This window comes from Hippoglossus hippoglossus, chromosome 13 (genome assembly GCF_009819705.1).
Source record: "Hippoglossus hippoglossus isolate fHipHip1 chromosome 13, fHipHip1.pri, whole genome shotgun sequence".
NCBI lineage: Eukaryota > Metazoa > Chordata > Actinopteri > Pleuronectiformes > Pleuronectidae > Hippoglossus > Hippoglossus hippoglossus.
The window spans coordinates 28,176,265-28,200,972 of record NC_047163.1 but is presented as its reverse complement, the minus strand read 5'-3'; the positions used below and the strand labels follow the sequence as shown (position 1 = coordinate 28,200,972).

Below are 24,708 nucleotides of genomic sequence, written 5' to 3'. Positions count from 1 at the left end.
AGCTAATTAGGCAGAGGGAGGAGTCACTTCTTTTGTCTGCCTCAGTGGTCATACTAAAGAAAGCTGCCTTGTATCTGGTTGTTTGCAACAATGGGCTCCAGCCAGCTTATCGTATTTGGCTTTGTGCTGACATGTGTGAGGTTTAGTGATGCTAGATTTCTCAGTATGAGCGTGCCAAACTACTGGGAGGTTGAGGCGCAGGAGCCTGCAGCAGCAGAGCCTGAAAGGAAGAACTCCAGGGCGTCTGTTGAACAAGCTCTCAGGCTCCAGGTAGAGCGGACCCAGCCAACAGTCAGCTCACTCTCCTGGAGGTTTCCAAAAGATCCATTGGATCCAGTGATCACGCCCCCTGTCAAGTTTGAACTGCGGCAGCCGGTGACTACCAACCCTGTTGCTTTGAGGTGTGGGGAAAGTAGACTCCAGGTGGAAGTGAGTCAGGACCTGCTAGGCCTCGGCATGTTGATTAAACCTGAGGAGATCATGCTTGGTGGTTGTCCAGCCACTGATGTTGACAACTTGTCTCATGTGCTTGTCTTTGAATCTGAGCTGCAAGGCTGTGGCAGCACACTTGTGGTATGAGAATTGTATTACTTTAATCCATTCATATAATGGTTATGGACAAATGTTTGTTTATAAACTGTTGTCTTTCCTTAGATGACAGAGAACGCCTTCATTTATGCCTTCACATTGGTCTACAACCCTAAAGTGTTGAGCAGAAGTGGCATTATACGGAGCCAGAGTGCGGCCATTGGAGTAGAGTGCCACTACCCAAGGTGAAGAGAAATCTGCCAGCAAAGTCCCAATCAAGTTTACTGTGGGAAAATGAAATGATCATCTTAATGTTTAATGGCAATTTACAATAAAAAAATTCTAAACTTGTTTCACCTTAAACCTACAAAAAGGAAGTTTATTGTAAACTATTGCTAAATATTTTTTCATGGTTTTATGCATTTTACCTTTTTGTCTTGCAGAAGGTTACTCACACAACTAATTTTATTATGGCAGGACTGGTTTGTAAAAGCTAAATAATTAATGTAATCTTTAATGGAAACCATCTGGGGCACCTATTTATAAAATGTTCTGCTCCTTCTTGGTGGGGGCCGCCCTTCACCACATTTGATAGTCTCGAAGAGATTGCCAAACTCTGGATGCTGCATGCCTCCACTGAGCTACTAATTATGGGCGATCTCAACCTGGACCGGCTCTCTGACCGCTCTAGCATATTAAAAGAACAGTGTCTGGAACTAAATCTTTTTCGACTTATAGACAAATCCACCAGACCGAACATTAAAAAATCTTTAAAATCCATATTAATTGACATCATACTTACAGACCACTGTCCCATTGCATGTGTCAGACACACCAAAATCAACAAGACCAAATCTCAAATCTTCACAACCAGAAATTATAAGCACTTTAATATTCAAGAGTTTGAAAATAATTTAGCAACCTCTGACATTAATCAAATTTTTTCATCTCTAATCTGACCATAGCACTGAAAATCTTTGAATCTTTTAACACTATCGATGACAGAAATGCCCCCTACAAGAAATACAATTTAAAAAAACAGATACAGTGCTCGGTTCTCCCCACAACTGTCCAATGCCTCCACAATAGAGACAAAGCATGGACCAAGGCTAGATCCAGTCTGGTTTTGACCCCAGCACAAAAACGGCTGCAGTTTCAGTCGTTAATAACATTGTCACCTCTCTAGATAACAAACAATCTTGTGCTGCCCTCTCCATTGACCTGTCAAAAGCATTCGACACCGTTGATCACAAAATCTTCCTTCAAAAACTAAAATCCATAGGCTTAGACAATGCAAGACTAAATTGGTTCCACTCACAATGTACGTTTCTTTGCTGATTATACTGTTTTATATGCTGCAGGTGCCATCCCAGCAGGCCTGGTCTCATCTACAGTCTGCCTTTCATTCATTCCAATATTCACTGTATAATTAGAAACTGGTTTTAAATGCAGATAAGACAAAATTCTTAGTATTTTGTACCTCCAATACTGGTTGTACTCATCCCACTCTAAAACATGGAACCCATATCACTCAAACAGACTCTTACAAATATCTAGGAATTTGGCTCGATAGGTCACTCTCATTCAAAAAACATATTAAACAACTTATTAAAAATCAAAAGAAATTAGAAATCAAACTCAGTTTCCTCTTCAAAAATTCTGTCTCCATCAATCCCAAAAAATATTGTGAAGTCTACCTTCATATCAGACCTTGACTGTGGAGATATTCTATACTGCCACGCAGCCCCATCAATTCTTCAGCACCTAAACCCAGTATATCATATATATATGTATATATATATATATATATCACAAACAACAAATTCCGCACACATCATGGTTCTCTGTATCAATCAATTGGATGGACTTCATTACAAACGAGAAGAGACAGTCATCTCATGTTATTCATAAAGGTCTGTTGTTAAATCTTCCAATTACCTATGCTCTCTTCTCTCATTTAAAACCAGTACATACTGCACAAGATGCAGTAACTACTTAACTCTAGACATTCCTCATTTACGCACCAATATTGGCAGAACTGGATTCAGTTACTATGCACCTTCAAAATGGAATGATTTACAAACTTCCCTCAAACTACAGTCTTCTGTTCCCCTTGGATATTTTAAATCTTTGTTATGTGATGTTTTTTATTTATCTTGTGAGTGTTTTCATTCATTTATTTTTATTGAGTTTTGTTGTTGCTTGTGTTTAATTGTTTGTTGCTGATTGTGAAAGATTCTTGATCTCAGACCTCTTTTGGAAAACAGATCTTGATCTCAATATGACTGACTGATTAAATAGAGATTTAATAAAATAAATAAAATAAGATATATGACTTAAACAACCACCTAAATTACAGCTTTTTTGATGTATATTAAAAGAGTAGTGTTGTTGCCCATATATTTTTTAAATAGTTGCTCTTGCAAAGCAATATTTCTGCTTAGGTCCATTTCTTCCTTTTAATTTAACTGTGTGTGTGTGTGGATTAGGAAAACATGCTTTATTGAAATGGTAAATGTTTTTTATATATATAGAGAGCTTTTCTAGGCTTGATGACCACTCAAAGCGCTTTACAGAAGAGTTTTTAGCCATTCAGCCATTCACACACACATTCATACAGTGCATCTAAGGGCAGCACTTTTCTATGAGGGGCCATTCGGGGTTCGATATCTTGCCCACAGACACTTTGGTGGGGATGGGGAAGACTGAATTCGAACAGCTGACCTATTTGGAGGAATACCGGTCTACCCCTCAGCCAAAGCTGGCCGAAATCAGGGATTTAAGTTGAAAATATTGATAAATTGTGTGCATTCTTTGTATACTACTGACATCTAGTGGTCTAACTAAATTTGATAAAATATCTTAGACTAACGTATGCCTTAATATATAAATTGAATAATGAAGGTAATCTAGAGTAATGAAAAATGTAATGTTTATCAAGTAGGGGTGGATGAAAAATGGCTATTGTGAGCATAAAGGACAACTTTGAGACTCACACCAATAGGGTTTCAAAATCTGTACTGTGCCTATTCCAGGTTTAGGTCAGTCAGTCTTTTGAAAAGATCTGCTCTAAGTAGGTCCCAAACAGAAATGCTTCAGTAAATGTTTCCTCAGGAGGTTATAATCATCAGGCTTTTAGTACAGTTTATAGAACTTAATTGTTGAACTTAACTTTGAGTTTGTTTTTGCTTTGCATCTTAATGATGAGACAAACAACCATTTATTTTTCCCATTCACATCCATGGGCAATTTAAGGTCAGGAGAAAAACCACGTAGAACATGCACACTCCATGAAAACAGATTACAGAATACAGTCCCTGACATTTAATGTGTAATGTACTCCATTTGATGACTTAAGTGAGTAACATAAAACACTTTGAATAAATGCAGCATTCAAATTCATCAATAAATCAAATTTTATTTGTATAGCCCATATTCACAAATCACAATTTGTCTCATAAGGCTTTATCAAGGTGAAAAACATCCTCTGCCCTTAACCCTCAACAAGAGAGAGGAAAAACAACCCAAAAAAAAACTATCAACAGGGAAAAAAGAACATAGAAACCTCAGAGAGAGCCACATGTGAGGGATCCCTCTCCCAGGACGGACAGAAGTGCAATAGATGCCACGTGTAACTGAGGAGTTATTGTCAGTATTGGTAGAGTATCTGTGTAGGCATATTTTATATCAAGCAGTCTTGTTGTAATCATAGTCCACAGTCAGCTGGAACTACGATCAGGATCCACCAACATGATCAGCCAGCATTCACACAATATTGCTACCTAAAGAAAAGGGATGAAAAAAAATTCTTTCACCTTTTTTTCCGACAACACTATTATTTAACTTTGCCAAAATTATTTTCGATTTTGTTCTCAGCTCTACTTTTGAGAAACGTCTTCAGTTTATCTTATAGTAGGTTAACTATTTTTGTGAATTTTTGAAAGTTTTTATTTCTATGTATATGTTACATTCTCCTGAGGAATATAAATGTTTTTCTTATGTTGTTGTGTGTGTGCTGCTCCTAGGCCTCAGTCAGCCCCAGATCCTCAGCTCTGCCTCTGCAGTGGGCGGGGCCTCTGTACACCTGGAGCCCGACTCAAGCTGGAGAGTATAAAGCTGAGGAGCTTCTCTTCAGTCCCCCTCTGCCTCCTGCTCTGCTGTTGTCGGCTGCCTTGCTAAATGCACTGCCTGTGTGTTTGTACTTGTTGAGCTTTTTGCCTGCTTGTACTAGTGAACTTTTTGGTATTGTTGAACTACTATTGTTAGTTTTGGGATCTTTAGTTAGACGTTTGGCCAGGAAGCTGTAGGGTGGAGTAGCCATTTTGTTTCGACTCAGTTTTCTCCTGTCTAAGTGCTGGGAGGTTCAGTTTTTGTACCTTTCTTTTTGTTAGACAGAAGTATATTTGGTTCTAGTTAGGGATGAGCTTGGTTTGTTATTTTGGTTAGGCTCTCTCTGAAGTTGTTTTGCTTCAGTTGCTGGCAATAAACAACATTAAATGGACTACTTGACTCCTGACATCTTTAATCTGATATTATGTTACTCCCCCTACCCCTAGACCAAGTAGGGGACGTAACAGTATATTATGTATACCTTAAGGCATTCTTGAGATATTGCATTCACGAGAAATGTTTTTGTCACCATGTAAAACAGGGTTTACACTCCATATGCATTCAAGTGTGTGCCACATAATCTTTCCTCTGAGCTCAGAAAATAAAGGGGAACATGTAGTAATTTAGAAGCTAATATAATATTTATATGTGACTGTATCTACATCTATATCATTTAATTCTAAAGGGTGTTTCTATTTGATAAGAGGCAGACAGCTGGAGAGCAAAAGTTCCAACAAACTGATTAACAGAACGTTGTCACTAAATCTTGAACCTCTGTATAGAGCAGAACTAAATGTGTGTGAGGGTGTCAAGATGCATCTCTCTTTTGAATCTAATCCTCTACAATGAAACTGTAAAATCTCCCAAACAAGTCTTAGCTGTACTAACATTTAGCACATTAAAACCTTTGTCAGGTATACTGACAAGCATCACAACAGATATCTATATCTATATAGATATATATCTATAGATCTATAGATATATATCTATAGATATCTATAGATATATATCTATATGGTCCTGGGGCTTGCTGTGGATGGGCTTTCTTTGGAGCTGGCTGATGGTCAATCTGATCCTCTTCTTTAAACTCACTGTAGCAGAGAATCTTTTCGATTGTGATAAGGAGCCAAACGGTCAAAGCTATTTATTTGTTGTATCCCACCCATAGACTGTATATCCCCGCCCTCAATTTGCAGTTGGGATTGTGTGATGATAGAGGTGCTTGAAATGTAACAATGTTGCAACCTTGTGCGGGAATAGCAGGTGCAGAAAGACAAAATTCACTCACACACACACACACACACACCGTAACCCTAAAACCAAGTCTTAGCCCTCAAACAGCCCTTCGAAAGGGTGTAAAAAAGTGAGGACCGGCAAAAATGTCCTCACTCCAATTGTCTAAAACTCAAATTGGTCCTCACAAAGTTAGCTGTACAAGATACACTCACACACATACGTAAATGTGTCACAGAGTGAAGGTACAAAGCACCTTCAATTTCCACACTTTCCTTACCCCTGCGTCCAGTGGACCCGAACACCACATATGTAATATAAATGTGTAGGGTTTACAGTGTACAGTCATTGAAAATATGTTCTTCACAGCAACTTCCTTTTTCCCCTTTCCACGGACGGGTAACACAACTGGGCTTAATAATTATACTAGGCTAAGCAAGACTGTTATTCGATTCTGTGTGAGGTTTATAAGTTTGTTTGGTGGGGTTGTGATATACGCATATCTCTTCACCTAATTACCTCTGAGCCCCCGCTACATGTAGTAAACATTCCAATAGGGGGGGAAGGGTGTTATCTTCAAAGTGGCCAGCCGCCATTTGGGAAGCACACAGACACACACACATACCTATCTTTGTTTAGTAATTACACCGTTAGTAATTTGTGTTTTTATACTTTATTATATTCATAATAAATGTTTTCCTTTCACAAATGTTTTTTCATTAATGTTGCATAAGTGAATTTTGCCAACCTCTACACTGTCAAGAACTCCATATCCTTCAACTTAGCTAACTATCTATATGGTAATTTTGGTTATAGTTATTAATTTAATTGTTAATCAGAGTTCCAAATTTGTAGTTAGTACTTTTATGAGACTCAATCAATAAATTGGCTATCTTTTCCCTTCCTTTGAAGGGTGGTGCCCCGAGGTAACTTTAATCAATTAAAGTTATCATTTAATATTAATAATAAAATATGAATATTTAATATTTTATTTTGATAACCAAATTTATTGAATGCCGAAAGGCACACCATTTTATGGTATCACGTTTAATGCATTATTGCACAACATATATAACTGTTGTTTGTATGTTTAGTCTGTAAAGTGTTGATAGTTACATGTACAAAAATGGATCAGCGTCGTCAGCTAAATGAAATGTAATGAATACAGTGTACCTCCCTAAACTTAAATACACTCAACAAAAATATAAATGCAACACTTCACTACAATTTTTCACAGATGGTGAGCGAGCGGTTTGCTGATGTAAGTGTTGTCAAGAGAGTAGCCCATGGTGGTGTGGTTATGGTATGGGCAGGCACAAGCTATGGACAACGACCACAGGTGCTTTTTATTGATGGCAATTTGAATACAGATACTGTGGTGAGATCCTCAGGCCCATTGTGGACCAATAATACACAGGCCACAATCAATAACCTGATCAACTCAACTCAAGGAGATGTGTTGCACTGCATGAGGCAAGTGGATACACCAGATACTGACTGAACCTTGACTGAACTCCTATTGAGAAAGAGAGAGTAAGGGATTTTGAACTGAGCAGAGGCTTTGTTAACTGTCATAACTGCTCCCCAACAGGAAACAAGTGAAGCGAGAGGACAGACGGCGATCTGGCAAAGTATAACCACATGACGATTCAGAGCAGTGCACAAGCCAGCACACTCAGAAATCACCCTCTGCAGACGCACAAACAGTATGGTAAACAAAGACATTAATAACGTGTGCAGTGTTGCTGTGTGAGTCACTGACTGTGGGTGTGTAGTGATGGTAGATGACAAACGGCTCTAACATGATGATGTTAACGACTGATGTGGCAACTTCAAGGATGGACGTATTCACGATCTGAGTGTGACGTTTTCAGAGTAAAACTTCACAAATGACCTTTTCACTTTTGAAGCAGCGGTTATAACAGTTTTTGAATTGTACTTTACATATATATGGGATTGATTTATTGTCCCTCACTGAGACCTGGCTGCATCTTGATGAATATGTCAGCCTAAATGAATCTACTCCCCCCAGTCATGTAAATTCACACGTTCCCTGAGAATTTGGCCGAGGAGGTGGAGTTGTTGCTATTTTTAACTCCAGTCTATCAATTAATCCTAAACTTAAACTAAGCTACAACTCATTTGAAAGTCTTGTTCTTAGTCTTCCACACCCGTCCAAGAAATACCAACAGCCAATCATATTTGTTGTTTGTAGTTTACCTGTCATGCCCTCTGCCTCATCTGCCCCCTAGTCTCTCTCTCTCTCTCTCTCTCTCTCTCTCTCTCTCTCTCTCTCTCTCTCTCGGTGCGTGTGGAGACTAATTGCAGATGAGGACCTGGTGTGCTGGAGTTGGGGCCTTGGCTACACAGCTGCTGGTGAGCGGTCAGCTGCCTTTATAAGCTCCAGCCCGGCTCTCAGTCTTCACCGGACTATAGACTAAGTTACCGTCAGTACTGCCAGCCACAACCTTTAGTAAAGATACTAGAAGATTCTGAACTTCCTGTTTTTCTGTGTCCTGACTTTCCCTGTCTCCCTGCCCAGGATCAACAGCTGGACATTAGCCCCGACTCCAGCCTCAGATTCCTGCCTACCTACCTGTTCCACACGGTCATACAAATAAACCCTGTTTGACTTGACTTCTGCCTCAAGCCTCTCTCTGCCTCTGCGTCCAAAGCCTGGTCCTAACATTACCGTGCTCCTGGGGCTTATTCTGAATTTTTAATGGAATTCCCTGAGTTTTTATCAAACCTAGTCCTAAAGACCGATAAAATTATTATTGTCGGTGACTTTAATATTCATGTTGACAATAATAATGATAGCCTTAGCGTAGCATTTATTTCAGTACTAGACTCAATAGGTTTCAGTCAGTGTGTACACCAACCTACTCATTGTTGTAACCACACACTTGACCTTGTATTATCATACGGTGTCAAAATTGAACATCTAATAGTACTTCCACAGAATCCGATTCTATCAGACTAATGACCTTCTAATAGCTTCAGATCAGGGATTTGTGTCTGTCCTCGTTCTGTTAGATCTTAGTGCAGCATTCAACACTATTGACCATCAAATTTTATTACAGAGACTAGAACAGTTAATTAGCATTAAAGGAACCGCCCTAAACTGGTTTAAAATCATATTTTTCAGATCGATTCCAATTCGTGCAAATTAATGATGATTCATCTGTGCGCACCAAAGTTAACCACGGTGTTCCACAGGGCTCTGTGCTCGTCCCAATTTTATTCTCATTATATATGCTTCCACTAGGAAACATTATCAGGACACACTCTGTAAATTTCCACTGCTATGCAGATGACACCCATTTATACTTGTAATTCCTTATTATCAGGCTCCAACAGTAAGTCGTTAAAGACTCTGCAGCTTGTCCAAAATGCTGCAGCACGTGTCCTGACAAGAACCAGGAAAAGAGACCACATTTCTCCAGTATTAGCTTCACTGGCTTCTGGTTAAATTCTCCTCCTCACCTTCAAGGCCCTTAATAATATGGCACCCTTATACCTCAAAGAGCTGATAGTACCAAATCAACCCACTAGAGCACTGCGCTCCCAGAATTCAGGCTTACTTGTCGTCCCTAAAGTCTCTAAAAGTAGAGTAGGAGCCAGAGCTTTCAGCTATCAGGTTCCTCTCATGTGGAATCATCTCCCACTTTCAGTTCGGGAGGCAGACACCATCTGTACGTTTAAGAGTAGGCTTAAAACCTTCCTTTACGATAAAGCTTATAGTTAGAGCCGGTCCAGGCTTGTCTTAGACCTGCTCTTAGTTATGCTGCTATAGGTCTCGAATGTCGGGGGACACATGACACTCGGAGCTTCTCTTCCCAGCTTCTCCTTCCTCTTCTCCCTCCTTATCACATCAAAGAAATTCATATCTCATCAATACATGTTACTGACTTGACTTCTTCCCCAGAGTCCCTTTGCCTTATCGTCCGCAGATCCAGGGCCGCGGCTGTGGCCACATCGTGGATTATGATCTGTGGATCACGTATCAGAGATCGTGATCGTAATGGTGGATCCAGTATGGCGTATTCTGTATCGTGCTGGCTGATCGTGATAATAATGGTGGATCCTTTATCGTGTTGGCATCTGATAATGGTGGTGGACCACGATCAAGGTGGCAGCTGATGATGGATCCTAATGGCGGCAGTGGACAATGACTGTGGACTATAGTGGCATCCGATCTTGATGGTGGATCATGATCGTGGTGGCTGCTGACCATAGACTATGATTGCAGCAGGACTGCTTGATATAAAGTATTTCTCCTCAGATACTCGACCATTACTGACAATAAACCATCAATTCATTGACCTTCAGTTATGCTTCAAAATGTTTATTCTTATCAATGCTGCTAAAACCCTTATCTTTCTGATGTTCTCCATTACACTTGACATCTATTGCACTTCTGTCCGTCCTGGGAGAGGGATCCCTCACATGTGGCTCTCTCTGAGGTTTCTACCTTCTTTTTACCCTGTTAAAAGGTTTTTTTAGTAGTTTTTCCTTACTCTTGTTGAGGGTTAAGGGCAGAGGATGTCACACCTTGTTAAAGCCCTATGAGACAAATTGTGATTTGAGAATATGGGCTATACAAATAAAATTTGATTGATTGATTGATGAGTATGTGACTGAGGACCAGTTTATTCTTTCTGGTGTTAAGTTAATGTACAGTGCAACCGTAAAGTATTCACAGCGCTTCACTTTTTCCACATTTTGTTATGTTACAGCCTTATTCCATTATGGATTAAATTTGCAAACATTTTAAACAAACTTTTTTCACTTTGTTATTATGGGGTATTGTGTGTAGAATTTTGAGGAAAAAAATGAATTTGATACATTTTGAAATAAAGCTGTAACATAACAAAATGTGGAAAAAGTGAAGCGCTGTGAATACTTTCCGGATGCACTGTACTTACATGATTCTTGCTGTTCTGTGTTTGTACCCTCATAGTTGAATTCACTTATTGTAAGTCGCTTTGGATAAAAGTGTTGACTGTTTTAATGGAATACTGAGAAAGCTTAATAACAACAATAGGACAATTGAAGTCCAAATTATGAGGCAATTTCAGCAGAGTCAACAGCTTAGTATGCCATGGACATGTGAATATAATGCAGATTTTTTTTACCAGTAGTTTGGGAGGACAAATGTTTGGGACTTTGTCACGTGATGACACAGCTGATATGCTTTATGTGAAGCACAGTGTTTTGGTGTCAGCAGAAAGACTTCTCTTAGAAAACTGTTCAGTGGTGCTACTCTCTCCATTCCAACAGATTATCTTGGATGAGCTTGACAGACATGCAATGTTATCAATGTATCATCAGATGTACCCTGAAAATTGTATCACTGATTACACTCATTATAGCATACTTACTTATATAAGGCAAATCTATTCAAGCTACAATTTATGATTCTTTAATTATACTAAGCCTGATGTATTTATAGGAGAAATTTCTTAAAAGGGAGTTAGTACCTTTTAGAAAAAGGTGTAACCTCTGCACCACTGAGTGAAACTATCCTGATTTGCATTTGTAAAGATCACAGTTTTGTCATTTACATGTGAAAGCCCCCCTATAGACCTAGGAGCAGGGAGGTCAACTGCCAAGCTTGTCAGGCTTGTAAAACTGCCGAAACTGGAACCCCACGTCAATTCCCGGCAGTTCCTGGCAGTTTTCTGTGCTGCCTGCAGATTCCTGTGAACAGTCGTTAACCTGAACTTCCACAGAAATTTACAGGGGCACTAACTGGCACAAATTCTTCTTTTCATGCAGTGTGAAATGTTACTGCTTTCCCTGGGTTTGTGGATGATATCATATATATATAAAATGAATGTAAAACTGTACTGTAAAGCGCTTTGAGTGCTCAGCAAGACTAGAAAAGCGCTATATACATACAGACCAGACCATTTAAGTCAGGGGACATTGAGGTAAAGTAGCTTTTCCTGTGGCATATAAACCCTGAAAGTCATATTCATACTGGCGCTGCTTTTACTAAACTGGATAAAAATGTTAAATATTATATTAATGAGTAATGCAACTGTTTCCAACAGGACGACTATTCCATACAGCTGGGGATTTGACTCAGATGGGAGGTCACTGTTCATCCTTTAAAAGCACAGCTGAATCATGATGCCTCTCTGGCACACCAACCTGTGTTCATAAATCTGTTTATGTATATAATATATATACAAAATAAATACAAATCTTTAGAACTTCTTTTTTATTATTACAATTTTCATTCCAGTGTAAACTCACTTTAATAAAATAATGGCAAAGCAAATGTGTGGCAATAGTAATATAAATACAATTATATAAAAAATAAAGATACAACAGAAATAATAATAATTATTGCCTTTATGCTCCCATTATACCAACATATGTTTGAAGCCTTTCCTTGATGTATGTGCAGGTGTGTACTGTGCGAAGGTTCCTGAGGGACTGTAAGGAAACTCAGAGACCATGTATGAAACCTGTGTAATGTCTAGGGTTGGGTACCATACTTTTAAGGGTAGCGACCGGGTACCATTCACCTTAAATCAATCGGTGCCCAATTTAGGTACCTTTGAGCACATCTGGGTGAGAGTATGAATACGTGAGTTAGAATGAAAAAGTTAAATAAAGAGAGAGAGCAAGACGATGTGACTCACCCCTGGAACGTGATCAAGCCAAGCTCATTTCTGATCATTGCACACACAGTCAGAACGATGGGAAGTCAATGACGCAGACACCCAGGTAGCCATCCATGGCGCCAGCTGGCACTGGCCCAGGGACCGTCAGAGTGCGCACAGCCCAGCCACAGCGCCACCAAGGCAGACACCCACTCCACTCTGTTCACTTACAGAGTTCATTTGGGCCTTCTCATTCATGTTTGGACCGTAAATAAGTTATTTTTTACCAGCTCTGTCAGTAATTCACTGCTCCTCTCTGTATCTGTATCATTCGTGTTCAGTCTGAATTTACACGTGCCCGATCACAATGTGACCCCTGGGGGTGTGCGAGCTGCCTCTAGGGCAGGGATTCCCAAAGTGTGGTGAGCTGCCTCTAGGGGGTGCGCGAGAGTAAAAATGTAATGGTGCTCTCTCCCCTTCCCTCTCCCTCTCTCTCTCTCTCTCTCTCTCTTGCTGCAGGCTGAGCCACCTGCGCTGCACTAGAAAATCCTCAAATGGATCATCTTTTTTATCCATATCTGGTTCTGAGCCTATGCATGTGCCAATCTTTGTTCTTTATGTGGTGGATCGTGTACAACTTTATTGTAATTTGATTCAGATTAATGGTGTTCAATTTCCGTAACCGCGGCTGAAAATATGATAGCATTTTCCCCCATGTTCTCTCATAATGGGCAAATCTGCCTCTGAACGTGTGTCCTCGCCGTCCTCTTTGCTCTTTAAAAGTGACGGCTTGTGTAACTTTGTTGAAATTTATTGAAACTTTGTTGCAGTGTTTCAATTTCATTCGAATGTGAGAGCGCATTGATGCAATCTCTTGATTATTTTGTTCCGTGTGTTCTGATCATGTGTTCATGATTAAAGATGATGCATTTAATAAATAAGCTCTGTTGCGTATTTTTTTTTTGAAGGTGTGGGGGATTGGGGGTGCGTGAAACCAGTCGGGATGTAGAAGGGGGTGCGTGGCCTATAAAGTTTGGGAACCGCTGTTCTAGACAATACTGAAACACAGTAGTTTCAACAAAGTTAACATAGTTTCTCTGACTGAGCCAAAATGTCACAAAAATCATTACTGATTCAGCACTTCATGACTTTTCTAATTTGATTCCACAAAATGGCTCAAATTCAGAGGTCACGGCAGACTGTTTGTGATTCTCAAACATGTAGTGACTGTTTAGCAGCTGTATTTCTGAAGAAGTGTTTTTAAGCCAGCCACTACACCTATATCATTATACAGACCAGCTCAGGATTGTTCTGGGGGGCATCATCTCACAAGACCTGTTGGCAGGACTCACTGATGACTGGCTTATATGTTTTGCCTGGATAACTGACATATTTGACTCAGCCCTGTGACATGATACATGCAGAACAGGCTGAGTGCAAAAAATTGTCAATTTGGATATCATCAAGTGTAAGGTCAGTGCATGTCTCTGTTGTCTGTATAATTGCCTGCAGATATACAGCTGTAGTTATTATTTTACTACAGTGAGTGTGTCTAGAAATACAGTTAGTGGACAAGTGAAGAAAATGTCACAGCAGCAGAAGATTCACTGCATCCTCACCTCTAATTTCCATTGGACCAGCTATCAGTTACTGCAGCATCAACAGAAGACATGACCAGTCATGGCCCTGCCAAAGTTAATGAGCGTGTCTGGACGACATATCCTAAAGCTCTTCCCCACTCAGAAAGTCGACTTGGAGGCAGAAACTCTGACATGGCACATCAGGAGGTCCTTATCGGAGGAGTCTATTGTCCTGATTGAGCTCAAGTTTCACCAATGAGGCACCAGCCGGGGCCAGAGCTCCCAAGGGCATCACCAAAGTGGGAAGGAAATACAATAAAGTGTCAAGGCCAATTAAACTGTTAATGCTTTAGGTCCAGCTTTCTAGTTGCTGGCTTGTTTGTAGCAAAAAGATTGTAGGAAAATTGATACAATTTATTTTGCATAATGTAAAAATGTTGTAACCGTTCACTGTCCTGGTCAATATGCTGGACATAAATACTGCAGCAGCAGACTGCACCCAGGCCATTATGGCCATTAATTCACATCCTAGTGGACGGTCCCAGACATGGAAAAAAATGAGTGAAGTTTTAATGGAGTGCATTGATATGATTCAGCAATGTACTTCATCACTCCCATCAGCCATTAGCCATTACTGTAACATTTTAAAATTTGAACACTTAAGTGTTCATACAGGCACATCATAAATGACAGGCTAACATAAATAGGAGTCCTGGCTTCCAGCATTACTCTCAAATGACAGTGGATCAATGATGGGCTTGTCTGTACACTGGCTCTGAGTGAAGTCATGTTGATCTGCTGATAAATGACTCGGGCGGTTCACTGTAATCCCAGTTCAGGGATGTGGCAGCAAACATTTGTAGAAAACCCTGGCTGATCACTGACAAGGGAAACTGGACCTTTTCAGCTGTATGACCAATTACAGAAACACTTATTTACACTTACAACTTAAATATGGCTTTAGTGACTTTGCCAGTCAAAACAGTTTCTTCAGTTGTTGAGTGTTCACTAGCTGCTTATTGGTTTGTCTGTCTCTCTACAGAACACAAACGATAATTGGATTTATATATTTATTTATCAGTTTATTTCCAAACGAATCTGCTTATATATTTTGACATGAAAACCACCAGAGACAGAATTACACATTTTTCAACCAACTAAAGTCATATAAAATACATCAATAAAACTGATAAATTAGATTAGATGGCTAAAGAAGACAGGTAAGAGACTGCTGCTATGTTTCAATGTTCTTGACCAGGGACTGCAGATGAAAATTAGCTAATAGCTAACTCTGGTACTGCTAAGGAGCTGTACATTGTCCATGTCAAATAAACAAATAAATTAAACATGATAAAATAACATACAAATTCACAAAATAATATGTACACCTAGGTTAACATGAGTAAGGTTCTGTGTCAGATAGATGCAGGTCATTCCCTGAAGTAACCATTTTACTAATCATTAACAGGACATTTAAAAAGACTAAGATTTGAATGAATCATTTAAAGCATGTGGGACTATTGTATCTGATCTGTTGTGAAAATGCCACTGACGACAGCAGTAAGTGTGGATTTAACCAGTGCAGTGGCAGAACCAAAACAATGAGCTGAAAGACACTGCAGGGTTCACTGCTCAGGGAAAAGCTGGAAGGAGCTGGAGTGAACTGCCTGTGAGTTCCATTCTCAAAGCTGATTGGCTTTCACAACATTACATCACACACATTTTTTGCTCAAGTTCATTATTTCATCTCGAACGGGTGAAGCGAATTATGCAAATTTCGTGTGTCTTTGCATCTATCACGTCACACTTCATTTGCACTGCCCGGAGTGAGTGATACTTTGTGTTTGGTGTGAATGTTAGGGACTAAGCAGAAAGGCAAAGGACAAAGGTGTAGATAGGAATTTCCCTTTTTAATAAAAACATGTTTTCTAATAACAAACAACTAAACAACCTATCAGAATAAGTAGATACACAAACGAACATGATTAACTCTAAACAAATATTAACAAAGTCAAACAAAAAAGTTTCAACCCATTCTAGATCTTATAGAAGCAGGAAACATTGGCTCAGCTGTGATGGTTGTTCTTCTGAATAAGAGTTATGATTCATTTATGATCATCATGAAACATTTTAGTTTTACTCAGACTGAATTAAAAAAATCCCCATCAATCTTGTAATATCCTGCCTTCTGGAGTTCTCACTGCTAATCCAAGGATAACTATAAATCAGAACGTTCTTTCCAGAACAATAGCTGATGAGCTCTACGATTCTATGTACTCCACCAGAGATGGACATTTTCCCAAATATCATCCTTTCAAATAAACTTTACTGGACACAGTAGCATGAAAAATAAGTGGAACCTCTTGAATAATCCTGGACCTCTTTTATTGGCATACGCAAAAATTGGAATCTATAAATTTGAACATTTTGGAGACGGGAGAGTGGTGATGTAGAAGTGAGGTGGTGAGTTGAAGCCACATTATAGATCCATGTTATCATGAACATTAATACAGAAGTGTTATTTGTGCTCATGCTATTGTTTCATAAGCTGTAACACATTAACACTCATTTTCTTTTATTAGTGGTATCACTGCTGTGATCACCAAACAATCTTCACACCCACCTCACTCACAAACACCTTGATTTCAGTATCAGTGTTACCTTTTGGATTCTTTGTTTGAAGACTTTCTGTCATAGATTTACTTCCATATTCATAGTCATTGTCCTGTTGTCACTCAGAAGCTAGACAGCTTCCCTGATAGCGATACACTGATGCACTTGGGAATTAATTCGATGTTGAGCTTTTCAGACAAAGAAGCAGGAAAGCCCGTCTTTTGACACATTTTAATTCGTTTTAGTCTAGTTCTAGTCAACTAAATAATAGCATTGTGGGACTACAGCTGTCACCAACTTCGAGTACATTTCCCATGTTTACAGGTTTGTCCATATGCTCTGCTCTGCAAGAATACACAGTGTATTTAACATTTCCAAACATTCTATTTGAACAGAACCAATATGCTAGTACAGCTGTTCCTGCTTACACAGCATTACAGCAGCTGCAGAGCATTGAGTCACTCACTTGTTCACCAAAATACTGCTAATTGTCTGGGTATAGTTTGAGAGGAAGCTCACACTGCATCATATAAAGTCAGTACAGAAATATCTCCCTATGTTACCTCCACAGCAATTGGTAGTTACATCATCCTCTATGATAATCATAATTATAATAATTTAGTTGCAGCCTCTTGTCTAATTCAGGACTGTGGATTAATTTAGTTCATAAATCATTTTCTTCCAAGAACAGGTGACGTCAAACATCATTACTGACAGACACCTTGAAAGACGAACAGAACGGAAACATGAGGAAAAGCCATTTGTAAACAGACGAACTGACAAACACTGGAGGGAAACACAGAGACTAAATAATAAGGGAAGAGAGACAATTAGACACAGATGTGACACATCAGGATGGTGGTGCAGGTAATCAAGCATTCAAGTAACATGAGGAAGTGAATTGTCCTGAAACAAGAGCAGAAGTGAGTTTTAAAATAAGACACAAGACAACATGAGGCACTCTCACAGGAGAACTCTTCCCACTTTTATGTTGTGTTTTGTTGTCACAGCTCCTCTGTGCCCCCTTGTGTTTTCCCCCTTGTCTTGCTTTGTCTCCTCTCTGCAGGTGTGTGCCATCTGCCAGGGACAGCTCACCCCCGCACCTGCAGCTCATTCGCTGATCACCGGCAGGATAGGTACCCTGCTCATGCTCCCAGTCATCGCCAGTTCGTCCTCGTCACTACAGTGGTGGTCTCTTATACTCGGCCGTTCTGAATTGTGCATTTAGAGTTTAATTCCCCGTGTCTCAGTTCGTGCTTTTCTGACAGTGTTTTCTCCTTGTGCCTCTAGGATTCACTCTCTGGCTCCCCTGCCTACCGTCCTTGCGGACTGGATTCTGCGAGCGAATCATTTACTCACCGCTTCCTCATCTCATCCCCGTGCCACCTTTGATTGGATTAATAAACACGTTCTGTACTGCCTCGTGCTCTGTGTTCTGTCTCTGCGCTGGGGATTAAAGACACTTTAAACGTCACCTTTTGAGATTCATTGTTGTGTTTTGGGATTTGCACTTCAGGACCATTGTTGTAGTGGGCAGTAGGCATTGGGCACATCTTAAGAGGGAAAACACATAGTTTATACATAAATTAAGGTAACTCCAAAGGATTATAATCTTTTTGCCACAAAATAGTATTTAGTGTCAGAATATGGAACGCTATTGCTTCTTTGACCGAAAAAAACAAAACACATCAGTAACACAGGTTTACTGTATTCGCATGATATTATCAAGTTATCTAACATTATACTATTTGTCTTATCTGATCAATTCTTATATAATTACCTGTAATTCAAGTTTAAATGATGAAACATGCTCAGGAAGGGGATACATTCATGAATATGGCTCATTTACCTGATCCAATAAATTTCTATTTCATGCTAAGAGTGAGACGAGTGAAATTCTTCCATTAATGAGCATTGTTGCTGTATGCATACACTCAGCAGTAAGGAAGAACGAGACCGACCCTTTGGAGGTATAGTATTTAATCAGCTGGAGGGGGACAGGCAAACCTATTTGGATCATGTAAATGACATGTTCATCAATTGATTTTATCATTCAAACATTAGTTTCAGATGATAACAATACAAGAAATATGTGATAATGTTATAAAATGGCATGCTTATATCCCCTAATAATGTGAACATTTCTATTCTTTCTCAAGAGGAGCAAAACAGGTCCAAAGTAGAGCAGGTAGAAATCCAAACTCCAGATATGTATATCTGTATATATGTATATATGGACTGTAGTCCAAAAATACAAAACACAGGTAAACAGGAAAAACAAAGGGAAATATGACAAGAAGTAGACAGTGATAAACATTCAAATCTGGCAATTGTTAAGGGCTACTGCACACTCGAGGATAATCCAGCTGATTTTAGACCCAATTCAACCCTTCCATCAATCGTGGGGCCGTTCCCATACAGAGATCAGTCGGTGCCAATTATCTGCCCAAATAATCCTGAGGTGTGAGGGGTTTACAAAATAATCTTAATGCTACCAATTGAGTCAAAGCATCCCCATAACTCGAATCGTAAATATCAAACAAATTGTAAATATCAACCATGATCGAAGGAGGCTCCGGCTCAATCGGTATCAGATAATTGGCTCTGACAAAAACCTACAATAGACTAAATACATCTTTTCTTTCTTTTTTTTGCTGCAAAACAGAACACAAGACGTTGGCCTGCTCCATGTTTGTTTTTCTTCTGAAGTCACGTTCAATCACGTGAGTTTTCCACACTCCAGTTCAGATGGTGGCAGTAATACTCTTCAGTCATTTCCCAACCGGCATAAAAAAAATATCGCCAGTTTCAGAGAGATTCCAAGTCTCTGGAATCGTCAGTGTAAAATCGTTTCCTACAAACAGCAAGTGTTGGTCTTATGTTCCGGCCAAATCATCTCGATTGTGTGTCCTGAAGATTATAATAATAAAAATTGGTTAAATCTGTCATTATGTCTGTGGTCTCTCACATTTATCAAATCAGTTAAGGCTACTGCACACTAGATGATAATGGGGCCGATTTTAGACCCTTCGGACAATCGGTGGGCCTTTCTGACTGGAGGTCACTTGGTGCTGATTATCTGCCCAAATAATCCTGAAGTGTGCGGGTTTACGAAATAATCTTAATGCTGCCAATTGAGTCGGAGTCTCCCAGAAGTCAAATCGTAATAATAATGATAATTATAATAACTTTATTTCTATAGCACTTTTCAATTTCAAGTAACAAAGTGCTTTACAAAATAATTTATAACATTTACAAATACAAATAATAGTCTTTATAGAGATGTGTCTTAAAATAAGAGATAAAACGGGTAACTGATTCTGCTGGTCTAATGTCTTCTGGCAGATTGTTCCAAAGTGTAGGGGCCTTCGCGGCAAAGGCTTTATCTCCCTCGGTTTTCAGCCTAGACTTTGGAGGATCTCAGACTGTGTCCTGGCTCGTGGGGGGATAAAAGGTAGGAAATATAGGGAGGGGCCAGTCCATGTCTGGCTGTCAAAGTAATTGAAAGAATTTTAAAATGAATCCTAAAACAAACGAAAAGAGGGGTGATATGGTTACATTTTTTAGGATTGTGTCAAAAGCCAAGTGGCAGCATTCTGGACTAACTGTAGACGGTGGATTGATTTCTGAGTAAGACCACTATAAAGGGAGTTACAGTTGTCGAGACAAGAGAAAATAAGGGCATGAATGATTTTTTTCCAGGTCTGTGTGAGAAAACCTTGGATATGTTTCTTAAATGATAAAAACACAATCGCACAACCTTCTTAATGTGGGGTTCAAATATCAGGTTTCGGAAAGTTATGACCTGAACCAGTTTAAGGGCATGTTCTCCAGTCTGTCGATGAGTATGTGGTGGTCTACACTATCGAAAGCAGCGCTTAGATCCAAAAGAACCAAGATGGAGGATTTACCAGCATATTCAGTCAACAGAATATGAAACATGTTTGACATTTTACGATAATTGGCTCCCACAGAAACCAGCAATAACAGGAGAGAAAGAGCGAGCTGACCCGGAAGTGTCACCAACCGGATTTTGCGTACTTGTTGTACAGCTGTGACTCAAAACAACAATAAATCTCCAATTCACCTCCAAAAACTGAAGAAGAAGAAGAAGAAGAAGAAGATATTGCGAGTTTTTCTGAGATTTCAAGTCTCTGGAATCGCCACTGTGAAATAGTTTCTTACACACGGCAAGTGTGTGGTATGATGTTCTGAACAAATTGTCCAGTGTGTGTGTGTTGTAAGAATCGGTTAAATCTGTCATTTTATGTCTGTAGTCTTCCGAGTCTTTTTCAAGAGTTGAAAATCCTCTAATGTGCAGCAGCCTTAAGGGAAAACAAAAGGATGCAATGTACTGAGGACTAATTGACTAACAAGACACAGGTGCAACAAAAACTGGTTGGAAAACTCACCAAGACAGGAAGTAAAACTGCAACAGACACACAAGAATAGTAATTTCCAAACAAAACAGGATTTCAAGTCCAAGCTGAAGGGTCACTATTAAGTTCCGCTACTTTAGCCCTTCAGACAGTTAAACCTCTGACTTAAGTCCATGGTCAACTTGCATTGTGGGTATTACCTACATCAATGCTACATGAAAGGCAGTCAGCTGGTGTTCTATTTCTCTAGTTTCATATAGTATCCGTAACTGATATCAAGTCATCCACTGTAAATGGTAAATAGTCTGCTTTTCTAGACTTGATGACAATTCAAAGTGCTTCACAGTACAGTTTTACATTCACCCATTCACACACACATTCATACAGTGCATCTGCGTGCAGCACTTTTCTCTATAAGCAATTTGTGTTTCAGTATCTTTCCCAAGCACACTCTGGAATAGGGAATACTGGGATCAAACCGCCGACCTTCTGGTTAGAGAACAACAGCTCTAACCCCTGTACTAGCCACAGCCGCCCTGTACTGAGTAGTGTGCACAAGTTCTATATTGTACCTGTTTTATAATTGATAGGCTAACAGTGTTGCCTTTTAAGACTCTGTAGAGTCTGGAAGCTGTCGTGTAACTTTATACTCTACCACAAACCAAAGAACCGTTGTAAACTGGCTGGACTCACCCTGTGAATCACCCATCTGCAATGGACTGGACACACTTAAAATAAAGATGCTAAAACCTAAATGGTTTGTCTCTGGCTGCTTTGTGATGAGAGCCCTGTGGCATGGTCAACTGCCACAGAGTGAAAGACACTTTAAGGGAAGTTGTACTGTTATCATCACTGCCATGGACTAACAAGCTAATAAAAAACACCAGGGTTCAAAGCTCCTTTGACAGCATCAACTGAAGTAATGTAAGAAAGACACAGACTACCTCTGGGTTTCTCCAGCCAGCCCCCTAGTAAATACTCTGCAGCACGTACAAATGAATGAGTGAGCGACTGTATGGATGACATTCCTAACACTCGACCTACACAAAAATGAAAATAACAAAAATAGACAAATATCTCAGAATGAAAAAGCGGTGTCATCCAAATTTAATACACTTATGAAGACGTCAAGAGAGTTTTTGGTGATAAGGGCAGATGCCGGTGCCGATGTGCTGTGAACAAAAATATGTGATCTAAGCAGAGGAATTAGTATGTTACATCCTGCCTGTGCCTGCTGCTCCACCCCTTGAAAGCTCTCGACCTGTATGCGTTGTTGTGAACATGTCTGAGCAGAGAATCTCCTGCTGCATTGTTCATGTGTGGAAGGCAAAGTCTGTAGAAAGTCTGAACCCAATTCTGCAGACATCATCTGGAGTTCATGTCTGAAATTGGCTTATGTAATTACCATGGAATGGAGGGAAAGTACAAATACATTTATAACTTTAGTCAAGCAAATATTAATTGTGAAAAAGTAATGAACATATAATAGTAATAAAAGTGATATAGTATACTGACGACTGTAGCCACTGTCCCCATGTGTTACTGACTGGCGTGACTGCACACATTAATTACACCAGACCAGTGACTTACCATGAGGCAGGTACCTGCCTGGAATCTGGTGACAAAAAAATTGCTAAGAATCTAAGTATCAGCCGTTCGTATGAGGACTGTGCCCTCAGCCTGGTTTCACACACAGATATTTCCACTTGAGATATATGAGACGTCAGAGAATTATGTTTATGCTTTGAAATGTGTGTTAAAGCTGCAGATAATCATGATACATTTTCACAATATTGTATTAAATCTGCAAAATTGCATTGTAAGTGGTAAACAAGATAATAAACTTTTGACTGTGAAAACATCTTGTTTTGCCAAGTTACTCTCTACTGTCTGATATAACCTTTTCAGTACTGTTTTCATACATCCCTTTGTTTGATGTTTGTTTCATGGTTTTCTGCTGTGTGTGCCTGTCCTCAATAGGTCCCTAATCCTGTATGTGTACAATATAGAATGTAACCTTTTTATAGCCTGTGCTCAGGATTACCAACCTGCCTAGTAGTACCTCTCCTGTAAAAGTCACTGCATGCCACTGCTATGAGATATCGCCACATATTTTGGACTTGCAAAGTTTTAATATTCAGAGAATGAATCATACAAGATCCACAATTGTCATCTTGAAGTAAATTTCTATTGGGTTGAGTATTGTAGGATTGTAGTAATTCCCTATACCCAAGCTACAAATGTCTGACAGGACGGAAAGGTATATTGTGGATAGGTGCTGACAAGAAGAGAGGATAATATAACAAGTTCTTTTTGTTATCTAGTTTCACTTAGCCTAACATTGACAATCCTGGGGCCTCTACTACTGTAAAGCAGGATTTTCATTTATCTGGTTAACTTCAGGTTTACCATTGGTTATTCTGAGCTGCTAACCTGCTCTGGTGCAGGTTGAGTTCGAGATAAGAGATCAAAATGTGTCAACAGCAAAACTATAGTCATACATGATCCTGAAAGGGACAAAAGTTTAAAATAAATGCTTAGAAATAAATGTCAGCAAATAAGATGGGCGCAGGGATTTTCCTTTTCCAGACTTTTCGTGTCAACTCTGGTTTTAAAACAGAGCCTCTGATAAATGGAGTTTATTACAATATATAAATATATCATGTTTATTATAGCTTCATATTAATTCAACAAAGATCCCTTGATTCTGACATAAACCCTGAGTGTTGATGCTTTTAAATTCTAATTATCTCAGTGCAACTCAGAACAGCATGAGGAGAAACTAAAACCAAAACCTCTGTCTTGAAAAAAAAAGAGAGATCCCAACACTGATCAATATATTCAAGCTTTTACATTTTGACATCACTTCAACTTTTTTATCTGAATTACATGCTCATAAGTTTGTTCAGACAAAAAAGTCTCAGCAATAACCTCAATAAAATCTCTCTGCTTTACAGTTTCTTTAGACACAATAGATTTTCAATCTTTAAAGTATGAGGATAAATGAACTGCAAATAAGTAAAGGAATTTAATTAAGGTTGGGGCTGAGCATTTATTATGAACATGTTAAGTCTTGGAATGGATGAGGACCCAAGTGCAGATGACACAAAATTCAATTGAATTTTATTTGTATAGTGCCAAATTACAGACATTACTACACATGCATTATCTCAAGGCACTTTGCATAGTAAGGTGGAGATCTTACAAAATTATGGAGAAACTCAACAGTACCCACAATGAGCCAACGCTTTGGCGACTGTGGAGAGAAAACCGGAGAAAAAAAACCTCTAGCATAACGAGACTCAATGTGGGTGGTCATCTGCCTCGACCGGTTGGGGAAAAAATGTGGGTTGAAAAGAGGGGAGAAAAGATTATGTGTAACCATCATATTTAAGCTGACTGGTTGTTCAAATTAAAACAATAAGAGTGTTATTAATGATAGAAGCACTAGTTAAGTAGTAATGATGATAATAATAATAGTAATAATAATCCACACAACAAGGCAGGTATAGTGTGTGGAGTTTTTAATGATAAAGGCAGGCAAAAGCAAACTTAAATGTTAAGTGTGTAGATTTTAGATACATCTAGTGGTGAAGTTGCATGTTGCAGCTGAATAACCCTCACCTCACCCTCCCCTTCCAAACATGA

General features: G+C 39.3%; 1 protein-coding gene across 1 annotated transcript; it reads left to right on the top strand.

Annotated features, from left to right (window-relative positions):
* The first annotated feature begins 17 nt into the window (after positions 1–17).
* Positions 18–895, top strand: LOC117772559 (zona pellucida sperm-binding protein 3-like). Its single transcript, XM_034603805.1, has 2 exons — positions 18–573; positions 655–895. Exons 1-2 carry the CDS (start codon positions 91–93, stop codon positions 775–777), a joined length of 606 nt encoding a protein of 201 aa, XP_034459696.1. The 5' UTR covers positions 18–90; the 3' UTR covers positions 778–895.
* The last annotated feature ends 23,813 nt before the right edge of the window (positions 896–24,708 follow it).

Coding starts and splice junctions, on each gene's coding strand:
- LOC117772559 (XM_034603805.1), top strand. CDS start 91: ATGGGCTCCAGCCAGCTTATCGTATTTGGCTTTGTGCTGACATGTGTG. Junction 574..654: donor GCTGTGGCAGCACACTTGTG/GTATGAGAATTG, acceptor GTCTTTCCTTAG/ATGACAGAGAACGCCTTCAT.